The 24,818-nt window shown below is 34.7% G+C and overlaps 1 protein-coding gene across 4 annotated transcripts in view; it reads right to left on the bottom strand.

Annotated features, from left to right (window-relative positions):
- The window catches only part of lrp1ba (low density lipoprotein receptor-related protein 1Ba), a 275,419-nt gene that overhangs the window by 122,092 nt on the left and 128,509 nt on the right, over window positions 1-24,818 (bottom strand). For all 4 annotated transcript variants that reach the window (XM_051907800.1, XM_051907801.1, XM_051907802.1 and 1 more), the window contains 11 exons: window positions 23,557-23,784; window positions 22,912-23,086; window positions 21,973-22,067; window positions 19,147-19,296; window positions 8,461-8,601; window positions 7,491-7,616; window positions 7,233-7,364; window positions 3,614-3,748; window positions 3,372-3,501; window positions 540-666; window positions 246-397 (listed from right to left, as the gene is read on the bottom strand). In XM_051907800.1, coding sequence (XP_051763760.1) covers window positions 246-397; window positions 540-666; window positions 3,372-3,501; window positions 3,614-3,748; window positions 7,233-7,364; window positions 7,491-7,616; window positions 8,461-8,601; window positions 19,147-19,296; window positions 21,973-22,067; window positions 22,912-23,086; window positions 23,557-23,784 — 1,591 coding nt within the window. The remainder of the gene's footprint in view (window positions 1-245; window positions 398-539; window positions 667-3,371; window positions 3,502-3,613; window positions 3,749-7,232; window positions 7,365-7,490; window positions 7,617-8,460; window positions 8,602-19,146; window positions 19,297-21,972; window positions 22,068-22,911; window positions 23,087-23,556; window positions 23,785-24,818) is intronic.

Raw genomic sequence — 24,818 nt, 5'->3', positions numbered from 1 at the left:
TATGACACTTGCTAATCAATGGCCCTCGACTAATTAAAACCAAAGATCTCATTAAAATACAGTACACAGCTGGTCTAACAGAAGGTGAGGTAACCCATCCTTGGAATGACATTGAACTGCGGGAGATTTTGAAATAATCAAATGTGTCTTCTTGCACTAGCTTTGTGACCTTGTAGGGAAAGTGGGACAGTATCTGCTTTCTTGGGCCATTCGTAGAGAGTAACATTTATGGAAAAATAAATTACCTGTCAGACCAGAAGAGGTAAGCCCCAAAGACTGCTATGGAAAACATATCCACCCCACTCGATGAGAACACAATCTCCCTCTGCTCACCACGCTCAAGGTTGATTCTTTCGATCTTGTTGTTGCGGGCGTCGCACCAGTATAATTTATTTTCCTACAGCACAGTTGGAAGACAAACTTCATGCATCTACTGTATTAAAACTGAAGGGTTATATGTTCTCAGTGCCCTAAAACTGCTAGTTAAGCCATGAAATTGACATGGACTGCAGCCTGCAAGCCAAGTAGGGGAAGCAGACCTGGTAGTCTATGGAGACACCATTGGGCCTTGCTAGTCCAGTGCTGACAAGCACGGATTGCTCCGAACCATCGAGACGTGACCTGGAGATGGTAGGACTCTGGCCCCACTCTGTCCAGAAGAGAAACCTGCATGAATTAAAAGGAAAGTAAGATTAAGTAGTCTTCCTGAGGAATTTTGACCTTTGTACAGCTTGAACTCCAAGATTTATCTTTAGTTACAATGAAAACAAGGATAATGCTGTGTTCGATTCATTCTGAGGAGTTCAGAAATCCTAATTAGGAAGGGGTTTTATAGTTCCCTATCATTCACAGCCCATTTCTAAGTGAAATCAGATAGTACACTGTCAATTTTGTTTTTTGCAGATTTGTATCTTTTGGGTACAACAGCTTGTCACTGGGGCAGTACCCTTAAAGGCACAACTTTGTACTTTATCTAATCGTAAAATGTGCATATTTGCACTTAAGAGTAGTAAAATGTATCCCTAAGGTACTACTATGAACCTTTAAAGGTTCACTGGTGTTAAGACTTGAATGGCTTAATATAACGTAAATAATGTCTCTTACTGAAATATGTAGTAGAAAACCCATGAAAGATTTACGTTATTTAAAAAATCCATGACATATTTGGACAATGGGCAGCGCCATTTTGTTTGCATTCTATGTCGATGACGTCAAAAGGTTGCACTCACTGAGCTACTGACACTGTCCTATTGCTTTTTTTACCGCAACACAACTCGGAATATAATATACGATGCCACATTGTGCAGCTTTTGGTTGTAATTTTCAGTCGATGAGCCACAAGAGTAGCGATGTAAGTCTTTACTGCTTTACTAGCGATAAGAGGAGGAAAGAATAGGAAATTGTGCAGAATGTGGACAAATAAAACTTCCTAACTGCGTCTCTTTACTTTAGCCCTGATGACTGAGGCTTTTTATCTGTATGTTTTTGTGCAACGGTAATCTAGTAACGCATACAGGTCTTAATATCTGCGGGGTTCCTTTTAAAACACGATCAGCCTTTTCAATTTGAGCCAGAGCGCAAAATTAGTGAGGATGAAAGCATTGAAGACATGCAATGTCTCTGTGGCTATTCGAACTACTGTTGTATGTTTGACGTGTTAAAATCGTCTGATCACCTGAATGCATTACATACAGTTAAACATGCTGAGAAGATGCTACTATTTTATGCAATCAAAGATATCTCGTGCATCACAGTGCACGCAAGCTTTGAGGCAGTCTGTCTCAATCGAGATGTGTTATATAGGCTGACCTTCGTCAGTCTCCACAACAGGCGCGCCATTTGGTTAAAGCATACACTTATATCCATCTGCAACTGTAAGCTCTTTCAGCTGTGGTCTACTAAAAGCTTCAAAGGCACCAGGGCTTGTTAACAGAACAAAAACGCGGATCTTTAGGAAGTTTTATTTGTCCACATTCTTCACAACTTCCCATTCTTTTCTCCTCTTATCGCTAGGAAAGTAGTAAAGACTTACATCGCTTTTCTTGTGGCTCAGCGACTGAAAATTACAACCAAAAGCTGCACAATGTGGCATCTTATAGCAATAGCATAGCAATAGGACAGTGTCAGTAGCTCAGTGAGTGCAACCATTTGACGTCATTGACATAGAACGCAAACAAAATGGCGCCGCCCATTGTCCAAATATGTCATGGATTTTTTAAATAACGTAAATCTTTCATGGGTTTTCTACTACATATTTCAGTAAGAGACATCATTTACGTTATATTAAGCCATAAAAGTCTTAACACCAGGGGTTCTTTAAGAGGTAAATAAGGTACAAATGTGTCCCTTTAAGGGTACTGACCCAGTGACAAGCTCTTGTACCCTTTTAAAAGGTACCATTTTTGCTTTTTTGTGTGAAGTTTGAAGGAGACAAAATGTAGATCATGACTTGATTTATCTTTCAGGGACTGAGTAGATCATTATCCCCCAGTTTCAAAGACAAGGCTTAAGCTAGTCCCAGACTAAAATGCATGTTTGAGCTGTTTTAACTGAAAGTAACTTGTACTGACAGATCTAATAATATGTCAGCGCCATTGTTTTGTCTCAAGATGCATTTTTTTTTTTTTTTTTTTCTTTTCTAGTGAACGTTTATAAAAGCTACTTAAATGCCCTAATTGAACTAAGGCCTAATCCTGGCTTACTCTAAGCTCTGTCTGTGAAACCGGGCCTAAAAGATCTCCATATGACAGACTTCAAAGGGTAGAAGTTGAAAATTGAAAAAGAAAAAGAAAAGTCTTTACAGGTGAAGCTAATTATTTTGATGACAGATTATAAGGACAAACTGTTCTTTGGAATAACATGCACCAATGAATATTTCACAAGAAGACCAAGAATTTGGAAGTAAAGTCACTTCCAATTCCATATTGATTTTAAAACTGCAACAGCTTTAAATCTAAATCTAATTATTTCTACAAACAATTCTATTTCTACCAAATCTCACTGACCAATTTTTGAGTAAGTTAGACAGCATATTACCCCAAAATAGATGAAGCCACATGATATTAGGGATCTGAAAAAGCTTAATGTTTATACACCAACTTACAACAGTACAAAGCTGTATTTAATGAGATAACTCATTACAAACAGGAGGTCAAGATTATGATGGCCCTCTCATTTTAGAATAGATGCAAAGGAAATTATAAGGCCTTTAAGGAGGACGTACATCTGCAGTTAACAAGCTTTGAGGTGCTAATTGCACAAGCTAACTGTTCTCTAGATGATCATAGGTCATTCGCTTAAACGCTGTTGCCACACTTGGGTAAAATTGAAGCTTAGCAGTAGAGGAAAATAAACCACAGTGCAATACATACCCTTTCACTGGGTGTACCGCAATGGCTCTGGGTTGATCAAGTCCGTCAGATATCACCACAGCACGGTACATACCGTTCGATCGAGCAACCTCGATGAGATTTAAGCCATGGTCCGTCCAGTAAATATTACCTTTGGATGCAAAGCAACAAAGACCCTGAACCAACAGAGAAACAATAAGCCCGACAACATCAAGGCTACTTGGAAAAGCAAAGAAATGCTATAAGAAGAGAGATGGACACACCTGCAATCCAGTCCACTGCAAGTCCTTCAACGCGTCCAAGACCACTTGTGACGATGTCCTCTCTCCAGGTCTGATCTCGACTGGATCTAGAGATTCTGTTGGAGCCCATGTCTGTCCAGTATAACGTGTCATTTCCTAAAAACCCATAATTCAAATGTTTGGCTAGTTAACATAGACTAGTTAGCCTCCTGCTGTTAAGTTACATGACTACCTTATAATGGGGGGCTCTTTATTTAGGGATGCACAATATAGCGGTTCCATATTGGTTATTGACAGATATTAAGTTTATCTGTATCGGTTGATACTGTATACTTAATTGTGCATGCTAATGTTTACATTTAGATTACCTTTGCTGTCATCACACTAATCACATCTTGTTAATATTTAAATGTTGGCCATTCAAAAAGTAGCTGTGCAAGGGCGTGGTTTTGGTTTGAACATTGGGGGGTTAAAGTGTGAATCTTTTAGTGGTGTCTCAGGGCATGCTCCCTCATGATATTTGTTTGTTTGTTTATTTTTGCAAAATGATCTTTTGTGGTATCATCTATGCATTAATTACAATTTTTTTTTTTTTAAACGTCTATATATGCTATTCATTTTAGTTATTTTAGTCTACTAGCTGACAAAGTTTTTTTTAGAATTTATTTTATTTCAGTTAACAATTTTATTTCAAGTAACTAAATGTTTTTTTTTTTTTTTATGATTTCAGATTTAGGTCACTATAATAAACAATATATTCTAAATAAAAAATGCAAGCAACACTTATTTCTTAAAATAAAATGCTTTCATGAGAATGAAATGGATTTATATTTGTTTCTTTTTTTGCCTTTTACGTCACAGCGGTTTAGGACTGTGCACATTCTTGAAGTGATAGCCAATTTGGAACAAACAAGGCACCAAAAATGATGTTTTTGAAGACCCACATATACATGCCAAGCTTTATCTACAAAAACAGGTCTGGCTATTACTGGTTGAAATGTCTTTGCCCTTTTGATCTAATTCAAAACCATCTCTTCTCCAAAACAACAGAGGCAAAAAAGCCCAAAGTACTCGTGACTGTCCTGGCTCCCATGGTCGGTTCCCTTCAAAATGCTTTCATGAAAATTGCTTTGACTTGGCCGCACAGCATTATCTGGAGCTTTGTGCATCACCAGCTCCTCACCCACTCAAAAATTTACATTATACTGTATCCTTTTTGACAAAAACTCCAATGGAAGCCCATTCGCATCGTTATGAGACATTGCCTCATCTGTCCAGCTAATCTGTTTAGATGATCTTCCATCTGTCATAACAGCCTATTGCCACCCTTCACCTCATCTCACAACGAAAAAAAAAAAAAAAAAAAAAAAAAAAAAAATATATATATATATATATATATATATATATACATGCAATACAATGCCAATATTTGCTCTATCATGCAAATGGAGAGCTGCGAAATGTCTGTCGCTGATGCAAAGAGTGGCATTTCTGTTTCAGTGCGCAGACAGCTGTCCAATTACTGCACTAGATAAATCTGTCCGAATTACTGGCAGATTCCCTGTAAATGAATGTTTTCTCCATGTCAAGGGGTGATATATTGTTGTTCGCATGACATGACAATGCCTAATTGCTTGAAAAGAACAATAACAGCTCATTTTAGAAGAATCAAACAATTATACATAATTGTAGACAGTAGTACCTGAGTTTTCATTATTTAAAATATTTTTTAAACTGCTCATTGAGGGTAAATACTTTTTGATGAGGAAAACAATATGAAGTACATCTGTTTATATATTATCTCCAAATTAAAACAACATAAAGACAGTATATTTTAAATACTTGTTTAATGGCATCTTTTTATGAATGAAGGCCAGTATCAATGTTACTAATAGCCTACAGGTACTGATTACTCGATGAAATTGATTTTTTTTTTCTTTCCAAATTTTAAACATGAATTATAGCCATTCAAAATTACAGTGCAATTGAAAGCTATATCATTTTTTACATTTATTAGGCTTAAAAAATATAACAACTTTTAATTTAAGTGAACTTAGAACAATCCTCACATAAACCCATAATAAAAGTCATATTTGTGCCTTTCCTACCTGTCTAACAGATAGGAAAAATACAGAAATTGAATAAAGTTACCAAACAGTCTGCACTGCATAATTTATAGCCTAAATTAAATATAGATAATAATTATTAAAGCTACAAAAGTTCTTTAGTCAAGAGCAGTGAGTAATTTTCTGTTACTTTTGTTCTTTCATTATATTCAATGACAGACGGCATTAGTGGTTGCTGTCACTTTAAGAGCTGCTATTGCTGCATATGATGCAGATCTCACATGCGTCCCACTTTCTCACAGCTCTTTACTTTCATTTTAAGACTTTAACTCATTCAAGGCTGCTCTTATGAGGATACTCGACAAAACGGATATTTTTGGCATTATAGTGTGTGTTATTGTTCATTCAAGCGTGACAGAGAACTCGATTCTGGCGCGCCGTCCATGCGTCCATGTGTGTGTGACAGGACATTCACAGACAGTGCGTTCTCTTTTTCTCTTTTGGCGCATTTAAATGGTTTAAAAGCATTTGCATGAACAAGAGCGTGATCATATCTTGTAATGCTAGCCGAAGGATGACAGAAAAAACGGATGCTGCGTTAATTGCGTTAATATTTTTAATGCGTTAAACTGGAAAAAAAATTAAACGCATGCGTTAACGCTGACAGCACTAATATATATATATATATATATATATATATATATATATATATATACAGAATTTAGATTTAAATTCTATTATATTAAATTGTAGTACAGGAGTATAGGAGTATAGTGTTTTTTTTTTAATAGCTCATGTAATTGAAATAAAGCTGAAATAAAAATAAAAAATATTATATATTATTCTAGTATTTATTCAATAACTCTGATACTGTATATATATATATATATATATATATCAATGCAACTTTCATAAAGTAAACTTTTTCTAAAAGCCTTCCTTCCACCGGAAAAAAAATAGTCCCTGACCGTGAACAGCAACAGAAGTTACATTTTCACACCATTAGATGGCAGCAAAGACTGTCTTTATGAGTGTGTCAGTCAGTAGCGAAGACTTTTAAATTGAAAAGACTGAATTGTTGTGAACACGGAACAAGACGCAACTGACAAATGCTTTGACTAGCACTGTCAGTCACGGGAAAACCCTTGTTAACTGTTAAAAGGACAAGATAATACACCGGACATTTAAACAGATTTTTTATTATGTACATAGGACTGACCTGAAGGAAAATGCTAAATCTGAATGCAGGTAATAAACTCACTCTCTTTTCTTACAATACTCTTCTACATAATACTGTAAGCTTCAATGAACAATATCAATTGAGAACATACAGTTTACGAGTGTGGTTGCTAAGGGTGTTGTGTGGTGATACACAGAACCGTTGGTTGAAGTGGTCATAGCCGTGTTTTATCATGAATAAAACATAGCTATTGACCAATCAGAATCAAGGACAGGAACTAACCGTTTTATAAAAAACAATAAATAATGATAATTTAATTAAAATTATTTTTTCCTCTTCTTAGATTTTTTTTTTTTCTTTTAGAATCAAAGACAACAGATAAAAGTGCACTTACCGGCATGATAGTCCAGACCCACAGCGAACAGAGTGCCAGTTAGCGGCATCAAAACTTCTGAGTTATCACTGGGATCAAGAGACAGTCCTCTTATACCTTCATTAACGGAGTATATCAGGAAAGACTGAAGACCTACCAAAGAGTCAACCGAAAAAAAGAAAAAAAATCAAATGAACCCTGTTCTTAAAAATAAGGAATACCTCTGAGATCCAAAGGTTAATTACATACGTACGCTTAGGTCAGAACTAATGGTCATACCTTCACAGGTAGACCGGTCCGGACGAAGGTTGTAGCCTGTAGTACAAGAACACGTCCGAGTGGATTCAGAGGTGGGCAGGCACAGCTGGGAACACCCGCCGTTGTTCGGTACGCAAGGATTTCGACCTACGAATACAATTACTAATTAACGCACTCATCATTCGTGAAGGCGAACAGGTGTATCTAATGCAAATCTGTCAAAACCTTCTAGCTTGTGTACTTTCTTAAACCAATTTCAGGAACATTACAAACACAAAAAGAAAAGAATGGTGGCGCTTTGACTTTGTTCCTCGGACACCTTGTCAGAAACACCCCAGTTAGCTCATTTGAAGTGGCGTAATGAGACGGGCCTTCGTTCCCATGAGGTCCGTGTCAGAGAGATAAATGAGGGAGCTAATTGGAATGAGGAGATTTGAGAAGGAAGCAAAAAGATTTACCTTAAAGAGCCTCTAATTGCCAGTTTTTTTAATCCTAATAGAGCGTTGAGAGGATCAAGCACTCCTCCGCTAATAGACCTGTCAGTGATATGAATGTCCCTCACCATAATTCATAAAGAGCGAAGAGCTTTGACAATGTATGTCTGTAGAAACAGAACTGCTGTCCAAGTCATGGTCAACCTCACCTTGTAGAAATGACACAATTTTTTTTTTTTTTCTTTCTTTTTTTCAAATTGGCATTAATGAAAATAAAAGTCAGAGCTCACATAGTCGTGGAATATCTGAAAACATTATGGGATTTGTTTGTTTGTCTTTTCAGGCCTGGAAAAGTAATGAATTTATAAATAAATTTCTGAAAAATTGACAATTTATTATATAGTAGTTTTTTTCTTTTGTAATATACATTTTTTTCTAATTAATTCCTAATATTTTTTGTGAGTTTTAAAACAGATTTGATTTTTATGCACTCTTGTGAAATTGTTGAGTTTGGGTTTTATTTGAGTTAAAACATTCAGAGATATGTTTCTTTTTACCTTTCTGACTGTCTTTATCATACACTTTGATGTGGACCACGCCTGTGGTCTTATTCCGAAGAACCGTCAGGTTTTTTCCGTCCCTCTTGTTAATAATCCCCAGCTGAGCAAGAACATCGTCTGCCCACCATAACTTCCCACCTAGAGAGAAAAATATGTTTTTGAACACTTGGAAAAACACTAAAATCTCTAGTTAACAAGTAACATGCACATTAACATTTTTCTTTTTTTTTTTTTTTTCAACAATATTTCAGGTTAAAAGAAATATCACCATTTTTATTTTTTTTTTACAAATATTTATGAATAAGCATTTTGCCTGCCCTAATTCAATTAAAATATCATGTGGGTAATTTTCTTCAATTTTAAAATACTTAAGATTAACATAACATTGGCTAAACCAATAGAATGAATTTGGGGCAGGACTATCTGTATGTCAAACCAATGGAAGACGAAAGGAAACCTGTTTGAAAACAAACAAAAAAGTATTTCTGAATGAATATTTTTATTTTATTTTAACAATTTAAAAAAATATTAGAATACAATTATATTTGATTGTATTATACAGTATTACTTTTAATAATAATTATTATTATTTAAATATTCATAAATAATAATTCATAGATTTCAAATAAATGTATTAAAATAAATATGATTTAAATAAATATTCAGTTAATAATAATAAATGTTTTTGACCTCTCAGTTAATAAGGGGTCATAAAAACATGCATTTTAATTATAAAAGAAATAGAAAATGCTGTTGAAATAATTGGTTATGATTGCATGGAATAGTAGTACATCTTGGCATTTATTATATAAATACATACTTGTCCTCTCTGAAACTGAACTAGGATGAAATTGAACTACTTTACTGATGTGTCCTCATCCATGCTGTATTTCTTGCTTCGGACTAAGCCCTATAGCGTGTCGTCTCAGCCTTTAAGAAATGGTCAACACAGAGAAAAACATCCAAGACTCAGTGCTCACACACCGTCTGTGATTACACATCATAAAAAGGAATGTAAGTGTGCCGCAGTCTCCCAACATCCCTTTCCCCAGTGACCCGAACCGCTCACGACGAGCTACACATTCCTTTGCCCGTATTACTTGCGAGTCGTGTCTTAAATTGAAGGAGGAGACGTCCCTTGGTGCCAAACCACACCACCATACCTCTGTTCTACCCACCCTCTCAGCACTTATGAATCCCATAGGTGCGAGCAGCGGCATCTTAGTCCCCTGGCAGCCCTGAATGGATTACATACAGACGCCAAAAGCAAGCAAGACTATTCTTAGCGCTCGGCCTGAGCTGAAGCTATCAGCCATTGGCAGACACAAACCCAGGGAAAATGAATTACGGAGAACAGTGTATACTTCACATAGGGCACAGTGGAAGATCGTTTAGATGCTCCATGACGGTGGAAGTTCCTGAATGGAGTTAGGGTACATATTTAATTTGATGCAAATGAAACAAGCCTGGAAATGTGTCAACCGGTAGAGATTTTCATACACCCTTTTTGTTTTATTTGTAACATATTAGGACATACAGATATTGGATTGGCATTTTCACAAATGTTAATAGGTAAAATGCAATATAATTGAAGAGACTACACTTCAAATGTACATTTTGTAATGATTTGTACAGATTCAGTAAACTGAAATGGCAAATTCTTTTGTGGGAAAAAGTAAGTACACCCATTTATATATATATATATATATATATATATAAATTCTGTCATTAAGTACTCACCCTAATGTCGTTCTACACCCGTAAGACCTTTGTTCATCTTCTACTTTTGATGAAATCTGATGGCTCAGTGAAGCCTCTATTACCAGCAATGTCACTGTCACCTCTCAAGATCCATAAAGGTACTAAAAACATATTTATGAGTACATGTGAGTACAGTGGTTCTTCCTTAATATAAAGCGACGAGAATACTTTTTGTGCTCCAAAATAACAAAATAACGACTTTTCAACAATATCTAGTGATGGCCGATTTACTGCTTCTGAGCTTTACAAATCTTTTGTTTCGAATCAATGATTCGGATCGTGTATCAAACTGCCAAACTGTTGAAATCACATGACTTTGGTGCTCTGAACCATTGATTCGAAATAAAAGATTCGTATTGCTCCGAAGCAGTGTTTTGAAATCGGCCATCACTAGATATTGTCGAAAAGTCTTTATTTTGTTTTGTTTTTTTGGCGCACAAAAAGTATTCTCGCGCTTTATAATATCAAGGTAGAACCACTGTAGTCACATGAACTGTTTTAAATATGTTTTTAGTACCTTTATGGATCTTGAGAGGTGACAGTGACATTGCTGGCAATAGAGGCCTCACTGAGCCACCGGATTTCATCAAAAATATCTTTTAATAAAATTTTTGTTCCGAAGATGAACGAAGGTTTAGGGGTGTAGAACGACATGAGGGTGAGTAATAAATGACATTATTTTCAATTTTGGGTGAACTAAGCCTTTAAATAGGCTGCACTTTGTTAAAGCTCTGTAAACCGTTTGGTCAAGAATATGGTACCATTATGCCAAAAACATCATGAAAAATGAGCTAAAAAAGTTAAATATAAGAGTGCACTTACTTTTTCCACAGAAGACAATTGAATTTATGTATATTTATGTGTATTTTTTGTTGAATGAAAGATTCCAGTTGTCACTGTTATGGCATCCAGACATCAAAATGGTTCAAATTAAGTTTTAGTTTCAATAAGTCCACATACGTTGGGTGCACTGAATTTCACTGAATATAAGACCACTGAATTCTGTAGATATGTGTTGTGTTGAAGAAAAGATTCCGAAGTCCAATTTTCATTGTTAATTAAGTTATATGGTGTTCAGCCATCAATATAGTTCAAATGAAGTTCTAGTTTCAACAAGTCAACATTCAGAGAGAAAAAAATGGGGGTGCACTTACTTTCTCACAACACTACAATGACATGATTATAAGGGCTAATTTGATACCTTTTCATTAAACGTCCTGCAAAAAATAACTATATTGTGATTAAAATTTCATAAAATCATGTCTTTCCATCCACTGAATCTGTACGACTTTCATCATACATAAAAGTAAAGTCAGTTTTATCCCTCATTTTCATTCATCACATTAAATATTTCTCAAATAAGGTCCAGAAGTTCTTCAAGTGGAAGAACGAATAGACTATGTCATATAAAGACAACAATGACAAAGAAAATGAAAATGGAAGAGAAGTCATTAATAATTCATTATCTCTATACTTGTTTTCTTACTCCCAGGATGGCTAGCTAAAAAAAAAAAAAAAAAAAAAACGGGGTTAATTAGACATTAATATTAAACAAACGAGTGTAATAATCAAATGGCCATGAGACAAGAACCCAGAATGTATCGAACGAGGTTCAGTTGTTTCATCTGACAGAACAGAAAGGAAAAAGGTGGAAATAAAGTGAGAGACTGAGAAATAATGTCTTTAAACGACAGCCAGTGCTTTTTTGTCACCAATTTCTCTGGTGTATGATTTCACAACAATTTTTTTTGTTTCCGTCTTGTTTAATTCAATAACTTTTATGTGCCTTCCAATATATGGCTCTACATAACAAGGCTGTTATATAGTATGGCTTGTATATAGTTATATAGTATGACTTGTATATGTTCAGCGAAAACAGACTTCAGCCATCACTCCATTACCAGCTTGTAGCCGCTGATTGCTGGGATAGTGTTCAGTCTGATTGTATTAGCAGTTGCCGACATCAGTATCTGATTGTAAGAGGCTTTGAGAAGATGATACAGTAGAAGCGAGAACAGGTTGTTCTTCAGGGTTTAATCAAATTGTTTGGAATTGCATTTTATGAAAGTTAGCGGTGGACTTGGCTGGGTAGATGATTTATCTGTTACACAGTCCTTAAGATTCAAGATCTTTTACCTCAGGTTCATTGTACAAAATATTACACAGCCTCTCCTACTGAGAAATAGGCGTAGGCGGAATAAGCTAAATTAAATGAGTTATAATTTATATGGCTTTAAAATTAAATGTCACAATATAGCTGTTTCAGGAAATGTAATAAAAAATTGTTAATATATTATACAACCATGTTGGATATTGCAGTGAATCATATACTGTACTCATAAAAATACTGGCATACACAAATGTATAATTGTATACAAACATACTTTGTCATATTATATTACTTTCTATCTTATATGGAACTTGATGTACAAAAACTAGAAGATCATAATTACATTTATATTTTTAAACATTTCAAGCCATTGTTTAAAAAAACTCATAATCAACAGATTTTTTTATTAATGCACCAATTTATTATTAATAATAAATATTTTCTTAATATAAATGAATTGCTAGTAAATTTCACAATTGATTACAAAAAAAAAAAAAAAAGGCAAATTGCACATTGAATTAAACATGAAATTTTGAGGTAGAAAGACTGAAGTAGTGTTTTCTATTAAAAGGTACTCCAGTAATCTTTATTTTATTTACAACTTTTTTATAGTGAACAAACGTGTTTAAAACCTCGCTTCTACTCATTTGGGACACTGGTCTTTTAATAACGTGAAACTGCCCTGTCCACTCAGCCCCGTGATGCAGTATCTACCCAAAATACAGCTGAACTTCTATTCTCGCATATATATCAGGATACCACAAACCTCTATAATGATAAGTTAGGCATAATTAAAACACTTCCAGATCTTCTTTCCCTGGGAAGTCAGGACATTTTATCTCCTGAAAGCTGAAGGTGAGATATTTCAAACAGCAGAATTGATGTCTTTAGCTGATGATCCTCTGGTTTTGAACCAGCTGTTTCACTCATAAACAGATTAACGTCGATCCACAAATGATGAAAAATGGGCACTGTGCTCCCAGAACCCTTTTCAACAGATTTACGCACCAGGTCAGAAGAAACGAAATGATGAAAACAAAAGGGGAAAACGGGCAAGTGCTTCAATTGAGTTTCTTTATGTGAGAGAAAGACAATGAAATTAAAAAACTATCTGCTCTTGGCAAAAAAGACTTAATCTTACTTAATCTTATTGTGCACAATCCATCAATGCAGTTTACAGAGAGAGGAAAAATAAGTATTTTATGAAATTATAACAAATTTTCCATCTCTGAAATGATATTTTCAGATATCATTTACTCCCCATTTATGGTAGAATAAACCGGTAACACCTTACAGTACGGTTCCATTATTTAACATTAGTTAGCATGAACTATCAATAATAATATATATATTTTTTAAAAATCTAAAGCATTTATTAATCTTAGTTAATTTTAATTTCAAAATTGACTAATAGTTGTATTTTTATTAAAAAAACATTAAAGGGGTTATGAATTGAGAAATCAACTTTTCCTTGAGCTTTTTATATATAAGAGGTCATCGTACTATAAGAATATCCTGTAAGTTTCAGAACTGAAAACTTCCTTGTTAGTCCAATAAAAGCTTTCATTGACACCAGGCCCAGTGAACGACTGATCCTGGAATGTGCCTATAGGTGAAACACCGCCTCCACAGAAGAAATCAATGCCTACTTCATCATTGCAACATTAGCCCCACCCACTGGCGTGTTATTGAGATGAGGAGAAGAGAAGAAATATTTGGCTAATACTTGAGTAATACTTGGCTATTTCAAATGTAAAGATGTTAGCCTATCACAGCAGTGGGCGTTTACACTGAAGTCTCACAGCAGACACGCCCCTTAAAACAGAGCGTTCAAATAAGAGGGCTAAAATCAGGGTACCAAAAATGCCTTTTATTTCTAAATTATAATAATTTTTGATGTAAAAAGCATACTAACATTATAAGTGCACCCCTGAAAACATTATAAAACAATAAAACAACGCAGTTCATGACCCCTTTAACAAATTGTAATAAACTGTAACAAATGCATTTGTCATTGTTAGTTATTGTTAGTTAATACATGAACTAATGTTAACTAATGGAACCTTATTGTAAAGTGTAAATAAACCAGTAAGAGTGGCCTTTTTAACATCCTGAAGGGGTTTATTTTGTGATAATGAGGGATTGGCCACAGCTTATCCTACTTTTAACATGACTACTTACCAAATACACAGACAAATAGAAGTTTAAGTTCAGTTATTATGAGAGAGGAAAGAGGTTGCATTGCAAATTGGAGATAAAATTATAAAGCAAAGCAAAACAAAAGACAAAAGAAAAAGCAAAACGAAATAAGCAAAGCAAAACAAAAAAACAAAACAAAAGAAAAAGCAAAGAAAAACTAAACAAACAAAAAAAAAAAAAAAGCAAAGAAAAAGTCAGCAAAATGAAAAAGAAAATCTTGACACTAGTATATTAGGGCTGCCCCCGACTAAAGATTTTTCTAGTCAACTATTCGTTATTAATTTAAGCCATTAGTCGACTAATCGCACATTTATATTAATTTAATTACTTTAATATATACTGAGGAGAATACTAAACCATAATGAGCATTTTATATATATATATATATATATATATATATATATATATATAGGTGTAATATTTAGCTTATGCTCAAAACTTTGTGGCACACTCATAAAGCCCGCCGCAAAGCACCACAAAAGTAATTATTATGAATGTGTCGGGAAAAAAATAGAAAGAAGACATTTGAATCAATTATTAATAGACTAGTGGTTTCTGAGTCAGTGTCAGCTGCAAAGATGAAGTTGACGATGCTGCCTCACCATCTCCGCAGTATAGTGAATGAGCCTATAGAAATGCACCTTTCATACGGATTACATAAGCAAAGAGTATTTCTTTTCTATTTGAATTGGTTCATTTGAAAGTAGACATTTCAAGCTTTCTATCCATGGGTTTCATGTGACGTCACTGTGTTTTATCGCCGCCATTTTTGTGTCCGGTCACAGCTGTGTGACCTGTTTCAGCCTATGGTCACAGCAGCCACAACTACCAGAGGAAGAACAACGAAACACTCCTAGAAAGTTTACAACAAGGTTACTATATGCCTGGGATATGTGGTGCTGTTAGCTGTTTTAACAGTCGTCAGAGAAACCCCGAACTACAATTTTATTCGATCCCAAAGGAGTTAGATCGGCGGAATTGTTGGCTTCAATCACAAGGGACCACACCGCTGGCAGCCAAACAGCAATGCACAACAGTAATAACTACTGGGACTGTCATTTTCATAACATTATAATGAGAACACTATTGTAATAAAACATTGTGAATTCTCTGTGTTGTTGTTTCAGCGCGTTGTTGTGGGAAGAGCGCGTCTACAGAGTTAAACATTCTGATTAGCACATAACTTAGTTCAAGCTTCACTTGTGCATTCGCGTCATTTTGTGCAGATAAAAGTCGTAATATTAAATTTATGTAGTAGCCTATAAATATCTGATTAATCTCACATAGGATGCGTTTCGTAGAGGTTAATAAGCCGCAGAGCTTTATTGTACTGATGAAGATGATCTCTTAAGATGATCTCTTAAACATTAATAACTATGATTGGGGCTGTCTTATTCATAACATTATAATTGTACACACTATTGTAATAAAACATGAATTCTTTGGGCTTAGTTGCTGTGTTTCGGAGTGTTGTTACAGGAAGAACATATCCACAACAGCTACATTATTCTGACTACGTTAGTTCAAGTTCATCTGTGCGTGATTTTGTGCAAAGAGTTGTAATATTATTTTTATTTTGTATAAATATCTGAATTATCTTATATAGGATGTGTTCCATTGAGTTAATTAACCTTCTAGCTTCAGTTTATGGGTATTCATCTCTTCAGCTAGGCCTAATAGTAGCCATCATCTGCATTTTTTACAGAAGCTTGCAGGTAAAGGAAAGCTTTAACTGTAGCCTATATTCTGACTAGTTTATTCATTCATATATATATATATACTAAATACGACCTCACGTTTTATACGTTTGCAGCCTCTGAAACTTCCGTCCGTCATAAAAATTAATTCGGATGGTTCGATTTTCTGCATTTTTTGCCTCCGTAGCAAATATTTTAAGGGGTGTTTTTGACAATTGAGAGCAACCAAATGACGAATATGAAAAAACGAATACGACAGTTTTGGACTCAGTCAGGGTGCAAGGATCTTAAACTTTTGATGCTTGCGCAGCTTCTCGAGGAGAAATCAAACAAATGAGCGCCGTTTTCTAAAGTCTATGAGCGCAGCACACACAAATAAACTACACTGACATACTGCAGTTAAATTTCAAAATGTGGTGTTTTTATAACATTTGAATAGGCCTACAGTTCAGCAACATACATCACACGACCTGACGACCAAGAGAGCTGACAATTGACCATCACTTAATTTACCATCACCTCGCGATTGAAAATGTGACACTGATATGACAGTTCAACAAACAAGTTAATAATATTAAGTCACTTACATTTTAAACGAAATAATGACTGTTTTAGTCTATTTTAGCAGCGAAAACAGATCCGATGAATCCAAACAAAGATCACAACATAGCGCATCTCACAGCAACACTCAATCGTGTTTTGAATGATTCAGTGTTTTGAACAAATCGTTTGAGTCAAAGATTCAATGACCCATTCACAAACATCTGTCTCATTCTTGATGAATCGGCCGTTTGAACGAATCGTGAATGAGCGACTCAATGACTCGCTTAATAAAACCGCTTATCACCTGCATTTGCGCTCACTATCAACAAACCAATCAAATTTGTTCAAAACCTTTTTTTTAAATCAGTCCAAACACATTTTAATTTTATTCAGGAGTTATGTATATACAAAACTATAACTTTTTATGACAGTAGTTTAGTGATAAAAAAAAATTTGCAAATTTTTTTTTTTTCAGTTTTTTTTTCCTCCCATCCTGTAGGGGGGGCGCGCCCCACCGGTTGAGAACCACTGCTATATAGGATAGGCTAATTCAGATATATTTATACAAGATACACATAATATTACAACTTAAATTTTCACAAAATCATGCACGCACAAACTTGAACTAAGAAACGTGAATGTAGCTCCTGTTGTGGATGCGTTCTTCCTGTAACAACACGCCGAAACACAGCAACTAAGCCCAAATAATTCACAACATTTTATTACAATAGTGTGTACAATTATAATGTTATTAATATGACAGCCACAATCATAGTTATTAATGTTTTGTGTTGCTGTTTGAGTGATCACTGGAAGCTAAAGATGATCATCAGTACAATAAAGCGCTGCTGTGTTAGTTGCCATGTCGGACACAAAAATGGCGGCGGGCATAGCGGAAGTGACGTCTTTGAAACCCATGGATAGATATATTTCTCATTTCTGTGAGGTAAGTAGCCTATACACTGAGTTTTTCATTTATGTGACACACTCCAGTTCAGGGAGAACAAGATGGCAGAAAGTGCATCCTGTTTGTTTTCTTTTTTTTTTACAAAAGCACAACATTTTCTTGTTATTGTGATTTTACACAAATAAAAGTAGACCCTTTACAAAGTAGACCCAATACAAATGATGTATTAAAAAAAAATGACAGAGTATTTTAAGTTGTTTCTTCTGTTATCAGAAAAAATGCAAGTGATTGCATTGGCGCCTCCATGTCATGCATTATGCGCGCTATACTTTAGCTTCCACACTCCACACAAACACAATAGCGCACATTTATCTAGGTAACAGCGAGCTGCCAAGTAAAGTCGCTACTACTTGCGTTTCAAATGATAAGCCATATTTGAGGTCGATGGATGAAAGTAAATCAAACACTTGGATTTCCTGCCCGACATACTGTAATTACCACAACAACCCCCCGTTAATGATCTGTCCCTCACGGACTGCGTGACTTCGGGTTTTTATTTATTTTTTAATTTTTTTCTGCAACTAACCAACTAATAAAATTTTGGTCGACTAAGCCTCTTCGAGTCGACTAACGATTAGTCGACTATTAGCAGCCCTAATAAACATACATTTTTTAAATATATTTGACCACAGATTGACCGATCAAGTATTCCAGGAGTATCACAAAAATATAATTTCCCAACATATCTTCACTTTTTATAGGTCCAATCAAATCCAGAAGGCTAAAATCAAGTATGTTCTACACTATTTGTGTCTGAATTTTCAGTATCACTTAGGAATAAGTCATATTGCATGTTAAATGAATTGAATACCATTTTACATTTACACTTGCTCATTTAGCAGACACTTTTATACAGAGGGAATAAGGAACATCAAATCTTTATTGCCAATACTTTTTCATTCGCCCTTGGATAAAAGCACCTGCTAAATTAATAAATGTAAAAGTCATAATAAATCTTTATGATTTGTACTGAAAACCAACCGTGAGTCAGAAGGCACACATAAGATGACAGAACAAATTCATATCTGTCTTTGGCTAAGTCTCAAAACCGGCAGAGCTGCTACAATCAGCAAACACAGCTGTGACATCAAAAGTTGTGAGTCATCAAAGTTCAAGAAAAAAAGCCCATGTCAGAACATGAATAGTGTTCTGATTCAAACCCTTTGGAAACAACAATCTCCCTCAATTGATTTGTAATTGCAGTCTACTAAAACAGCTCCACAATTAAGATTTAACAAAAACCCTGGAGCCCACATTCAGCAAAAAAACTATTCCTTATCACTCATACACCGCTGTTCAGAAACCATTTTTACTGTCTATCACCGTACTAATTAAATAGCTCCATTATTTGCTCGGTTATAATTAACCTTACTAAATTAATGCTGGTGAAAACAGCCTTAACTCACCCATCACTGCTAATGCCGTGGCTTTCCGTAGCTCTTTTTTTAAGCTGTCAATCACGTCCAGGCCACTCCCATCCAGGTTACATCTATTAATGGTTCCGTTTCCGGAACTTATCCAGTACAGCTTGTTGGCCGAGTAGTCAATCGACAGCCCTGAAAAGAACAAAGATGATATAAAATCATGTAATGGGACCGTTCATTCAAACATGAAAACAATAATTTTAAATAATATATACATAATATGCTAATATGCTGTTCATAAGCATAATTATTGCTCTATTGAACTTTCTACTACTCAAAGAGTAAGTTTTCACCATTGATTATCACAATAATAAATGTTTCTTGAGCATCAAATCATCATATTAGAATAATTTCTGAACGATCATGTGACACTGAAGACTGAATAATGAGGCTGAAAATTCAGTTTTGCCATCAAAGGAATAAATTACATTTTAAAATTCAAATAGAAAATGTTTATTTTAAATCGTAATAATACGTATTTCACAATATTACTGTATTTGATCAAATAAATGAAGCTTTGAGAGAGAAAATCATTAAAATATGAGACAATGTGGGTTAAGAATTATGTAAATTATAATATTCTTCATTTTTTGGTGAATATTCCTTATCCCAAACTTTATTATTTGACCTTATCTTTTTTCCAAGAGACGTTTCTGTTAAACATGGCTGATTTAAATAACAAAGAATTGAAAATTGTTTCATCTCATGAATATCAACACATTGTTGCTTACAAAATGTGTCTAGTTATTTGAAATCTGCAATTTCCCTTACGGCAAAGCATGTTTATTTGCGGCACAGCATAAATAGTGTACAAAAAGAGTTCAAAAGGTTGTTTTCCGTTTTTATATCCTTCATTTGCAACAATCCCTCCTTCACATCATAATGATAAACGTTGTTACTTAAGATTTGGCTCAGGCCATAATCACATGTACTGCGTGTGAGGGATATTTTTATTTTAATTATGAGCTGAGAGGAGAACCGGGAACATCTCAGAGAGCTCTAACAATAATACCTTGGGCTACTTCTCAGACCAAATTACAAATTAAAGACACGGCCTAGAGGAAGAGGAAGAATGAGTAAATGGTGCCCTTATTCTCACATGCAGTTACAGTATGTGCATGTGCATACAAATGGCCATGTACTTTTGCTAATGTTAAATAGATTGATTTAAAACAAAAATAATAGCTTTATTAAATGTTTTTTTGCAAATGAAAACAAAACAGCACAGAGAAAAACTAAAATCAAAGCAAAGAAAAACAGCTAGTGTTGCTAACGACTTACTCTATGGTGTTTGCAAATGAAAGACAAACCAAAACAAAAGCACAAAGCAAAGCAAAACACAAAACAAAACAAAACAAAACAAAACAAAACAAAACAAAACAAAACAAAACAAAACAAAAAATCTATGGTGTTTGCAAATGAAAGACAAGACAAAAAGCAAAGCAAAGCAAAAAAAAAAAAAAAAAAAAGCTAGTGTTGTTAAAGCCTTGCTCTATGCTGTTTGCAAATAAAAAATATAGCAAAGTAAAACAAGGCAACAAAAAACAAAAAAAAAAACAAAAAAAAAAACAAAGCAAAACAATACAAAGTAAAACAGCAAAGTAAAACACAGCTAGCGCTATGCTCTAAAGTAGAGCTAGAGGAACAGTTTATATAAAAAAAAAAAAAAAAAACATACACCACAATAGTTCTCTTACAAAATCAAATAAGCTGCTCTGCTGTGTATACACTGTAGGTGTTAGCAATTCAGAAGATGAAGACAGGTGAAGGCAGATTCAAAAATAATAATGCAATTTAATTCCACAATTAAGCGATAAGGCATAATAGTGTGTAACCACATACACAAACAACAACCGACAACAGAGAATGAACGGGGAAGAACTTAAATACACAGTGGTGATGAACTAAATGATGAACAGCTGAGATGAATGGTTAGTGTTCATGGAAACAGATGAGTGAAACTCAAACAAAGGAACTCATGTGACTGATGGAAAAACTGAAAGTCCATGAAAACGAAACTAAGGATAAACACAACTGTATGGGTGTGACAAAAGGCAGCTACCTTCTAAACTAACATTAAACTAAAGTGCTCTACATGGGTAGCAACTGTGCAGAAATACCTAATGAAGTGAACTGGAGATTAAATTCACATTGAATTCCAAGAGAGTTTGAGATTAGCATGTTGCTAAGCCAATAGCACACAAACGAACTGAACAAGAAAATTTTTGTGTTAAATGAAATTTGTCTGCCATTTTAGATCAGGGCTACTACAGTTAACTAAAACTAAAACCATCCAAAAAAAAAAAAAAAAAACCTTTCATTACTTTAAATAAAATAAAATATTTTGATTTCAGCAAGTTGATACAGCAACATTTCTCATTTTCATTTAGTTTAACTTGATGTACTACAATAATTAAGGTCCTTTACATGCAGTCTGCAAGCAATCACACCATTACTGCATGGCACAAGCTGATTGGTCTCTGCTGATCCTGCAGCCAATGAGATTGCTTGCTCAACATTCAGTGTTTGCTGTAAGTTAGTCTTCCTCTAGTTCCTCTGAAACCCTCCACCTCCCCCAGCTCCACCTGCCTAGATCTGACAGGATTTATGTATGTCTATTTATGCAGCAGCAGCATATCTTACATGCTCACAGCAGCATGTCTATGTTTATATTAGCAGTAGCAGCAGCAATAATCAACAGCAGCAGGAGCCATAATTATTTTGCCAATCTGGCAGTGCACCTATGATGCCTTAAAATACTGCCTAAGGAGGCAGCTCACTTCTTTAGGTTTTGGAACGTGAACTTACCAACAGGCTCCTTCTGGTTCTGGTGCAAAATCTTGATGTTACTGCCATCCATGTTTGCCATATTTATTGTGCCCCCGTCCATCCAGAACATCTTCCTGTAGACCACAACAAAACAAGATACATTCAGAGAGATGGATGAGTCTTCAAGATGAAGGATGGGACTCTTACGCTTTAAGGAACGTGACCCGTGTGAAGGTCGGGGAGGTAGAAAAGAACTTTATCTTCACAATCACCACAGAGCACAAAACAATCAAATAAAGCTGTCTCTATCTGCTTCATACATCTTGATAGCGCGCATGAACCTACCTGACAGATGACTTTCAGAAATGTCGACAGGGTCGGAAGCTAAAACGAGCAGACAGCTGGTGGAAAAAATGTGACACGAGGGGCGCAGATCTATCTAGAGATATCGAGGAACAAAATAAAACAACATGCCCATTGTACCGTGCTCAAAATCCATCACTGGATTACAGAATTGCGCTATATTAAATCTCATACAAACAATTGCGAGGAACTGGCTCCATTTTTAATTAGGTTGCATGTCTGGAATCATAATATATGCTAATTAAAGAGCTGTCACTGACTAGTCCAACAAGGGCAAGATAAATTTGCATTTCTGATTGGCTGACAACCAGTTTGGCATCATTAAAGATTTTTCACGGCTATAACAATTTGTCAGTCTTAATCAACTCCAAGAAAATGACTCTAATAACTTTAGTTAATTGTGCACACTGAATATAAACAGAGACCTGTTCAGTAATTAGCTTTCTAACTGATGTATCTTACACGCAGTTTTGAAGGTAACGAAAGGTGACATTTTGACGGAAGTATGCAATTACATATTAATAAAAACAGGATATCGATCTTTAGCGACACACAGGCCCATAACTTCTCCATTACTGATTTGGTTAATTGTTAGCATGGTTTTTGCTACGTTACCCTTTAGACGGATGCAGAACGAGACACTTGGGCTTGTCCATGCCGTGAACGACGGTGGTTTTAAGAGATCCGTCAAGACGGGCGACATTAATGTGGGTCTCATCGTTGTCTGAGCTCATCCAGTACATGTTTCTGGACAGCCAATCAATAGCCAGGCCACGGACATTGGAGAGATCTGTAAATACAGACATTAACAAAAAATAATGTGCATTTCTCATCATGTTAAAAAGTATAACAGTAAAATGTAATATATGAATATAAGTGGAAATTTTGAAAGAAATATATATATTATGCCTCTAATATAATATAATATAATATAATATAATCTTTTTTTTTGTTTTTTCATAAAATGTATTAAGCCAAGAAAGGAAATTTTTTTTTTTATTTTAGTTAAAAAAATCTACATTTAAAAAAAAAAAAAAAAAAGGAAGAGGAAATAATTAACAACATAACATAAAATAATAATCTGCATATTGATTCATGCTAATAAAACAAGCTGAATCACTGCAAACAAAATTACAACAATAAGGTAAAATAAGTTATAACTTAATAATAGGTTTTCTTTGCAAAGGCACATTTGACTTTATTAATAAAAGTTATATGAATTGTGTGAAAATGTAACTGGCAAAATGGATTGCAACATACCTCCAGACATGACTGTTTCGAGTTTGGTTCCGTTAATGAACGCTCGTTTTATAGTTCGGGTCTTCACATCAGCCCAGTAAATCCTCTCATTTATGGCATCGTAATCCACCGCCGTGACATCGTCAATATCGGGTACAGTGAAGGCCATGATGACGTTGAGGTACGGGTTGTCTATGTCCACTCCTCGAATCTCGGATCTCCGAGCGTATAACAGAAATTTCTTCACGACTGTTCAGGTACAAAAATATATCATTCAATTCAAATTCATTCTCAATTTAATTCAGTTTCTCTGTCTCTAGTATCTCCGGGAGTGAAAAATATGACCTAAATCTGTTAACGGGACAAATGTAATAAGGGGAATTGAGTGTCCTTACAAAGGCAGCGCTATAAAGACATAAAGCTCAAAGGACTCATACTGTAAATTCTCTTTTCTTGACCTCCAGAGAGATCTCTGGGGCAGCCGTTAAAGAGAGATCTCCATTTCAGTCTGTAATGAGTTTAGGTAGGTCACGTAAGTCTCCTGATACACGCTATAATTATTCCAATATCAGACATTCTGCTTTTTATCAAGTCCATTCAATTGGATCATTCATTTTTATGAAGAAACCTATACTGTTATTTGCAACTTTTGCCTCGCTGAGGCATCAGTGTGTGAATTCTTCCTGAAAAAATCTGTTTTGGGTCCAAATATCAGTCCTGTGCATTAGACTTTGCCATGTAAAAATAACTGTAAGACCAGTAATTTTATTATTAAATCAAACAACTATGTTGACAAGAAAATAGAGAAATACTTACTGCTCCTATTTTATTTTATTTATTTTTTTTTAAATAAAAAGCTTAATTAATAATGTAATTTTGTTTTGAGATTATTATTATAATGTATTATTAAAATAATATATTTGATATAAAATAATACATTTAAAAAAAAAAAAAAATACTACACGTCTTTTACAACGCGTACAGGGATGTCAAGTGATTTTTTTATTTTTTTATTTTTTATCTAATTAATTATACGATGTAGCGGTTAATTAAATGCAAATTAATCGATAATCAAATTTGGTTGAGAAATTACTCCCAAAAGATAATGTAAAGTCATTATTGTGTTAAATGACAAAAGCATCAAATAGACATTACCAAAAAGTAGCTTTAGAAAGATGTTTTATTTGATTCAACATAGAATTAATTACACAAACTTTTAGGCTTCAAAGGTCATGAGGGTGAGTAAATGATGACAGAATTTTCATTTTTGGGTGAACTATACC

Source organism: Ctenopharyngodon idella, chromosome 10, assembly GCF_019924925.1.
Source record: "Ctenopharyngodon idella isolate HZGC_01 chromosome 10, HZGC01, whole genome shotgun sequence".
In the NCBI taxonomy this organism is placed as follows: Eukaryota; Metazoa; Chordata; class Actinopteri; order Cypriniformes; family Xenocyprididae; genus Ctenopharyngodon; species Ctenopharyngodon idella.
Note: the sequence above shows the minus strand (reverse complement) of the source record. Positions and strands in the feature narration are given on the sequence as shown.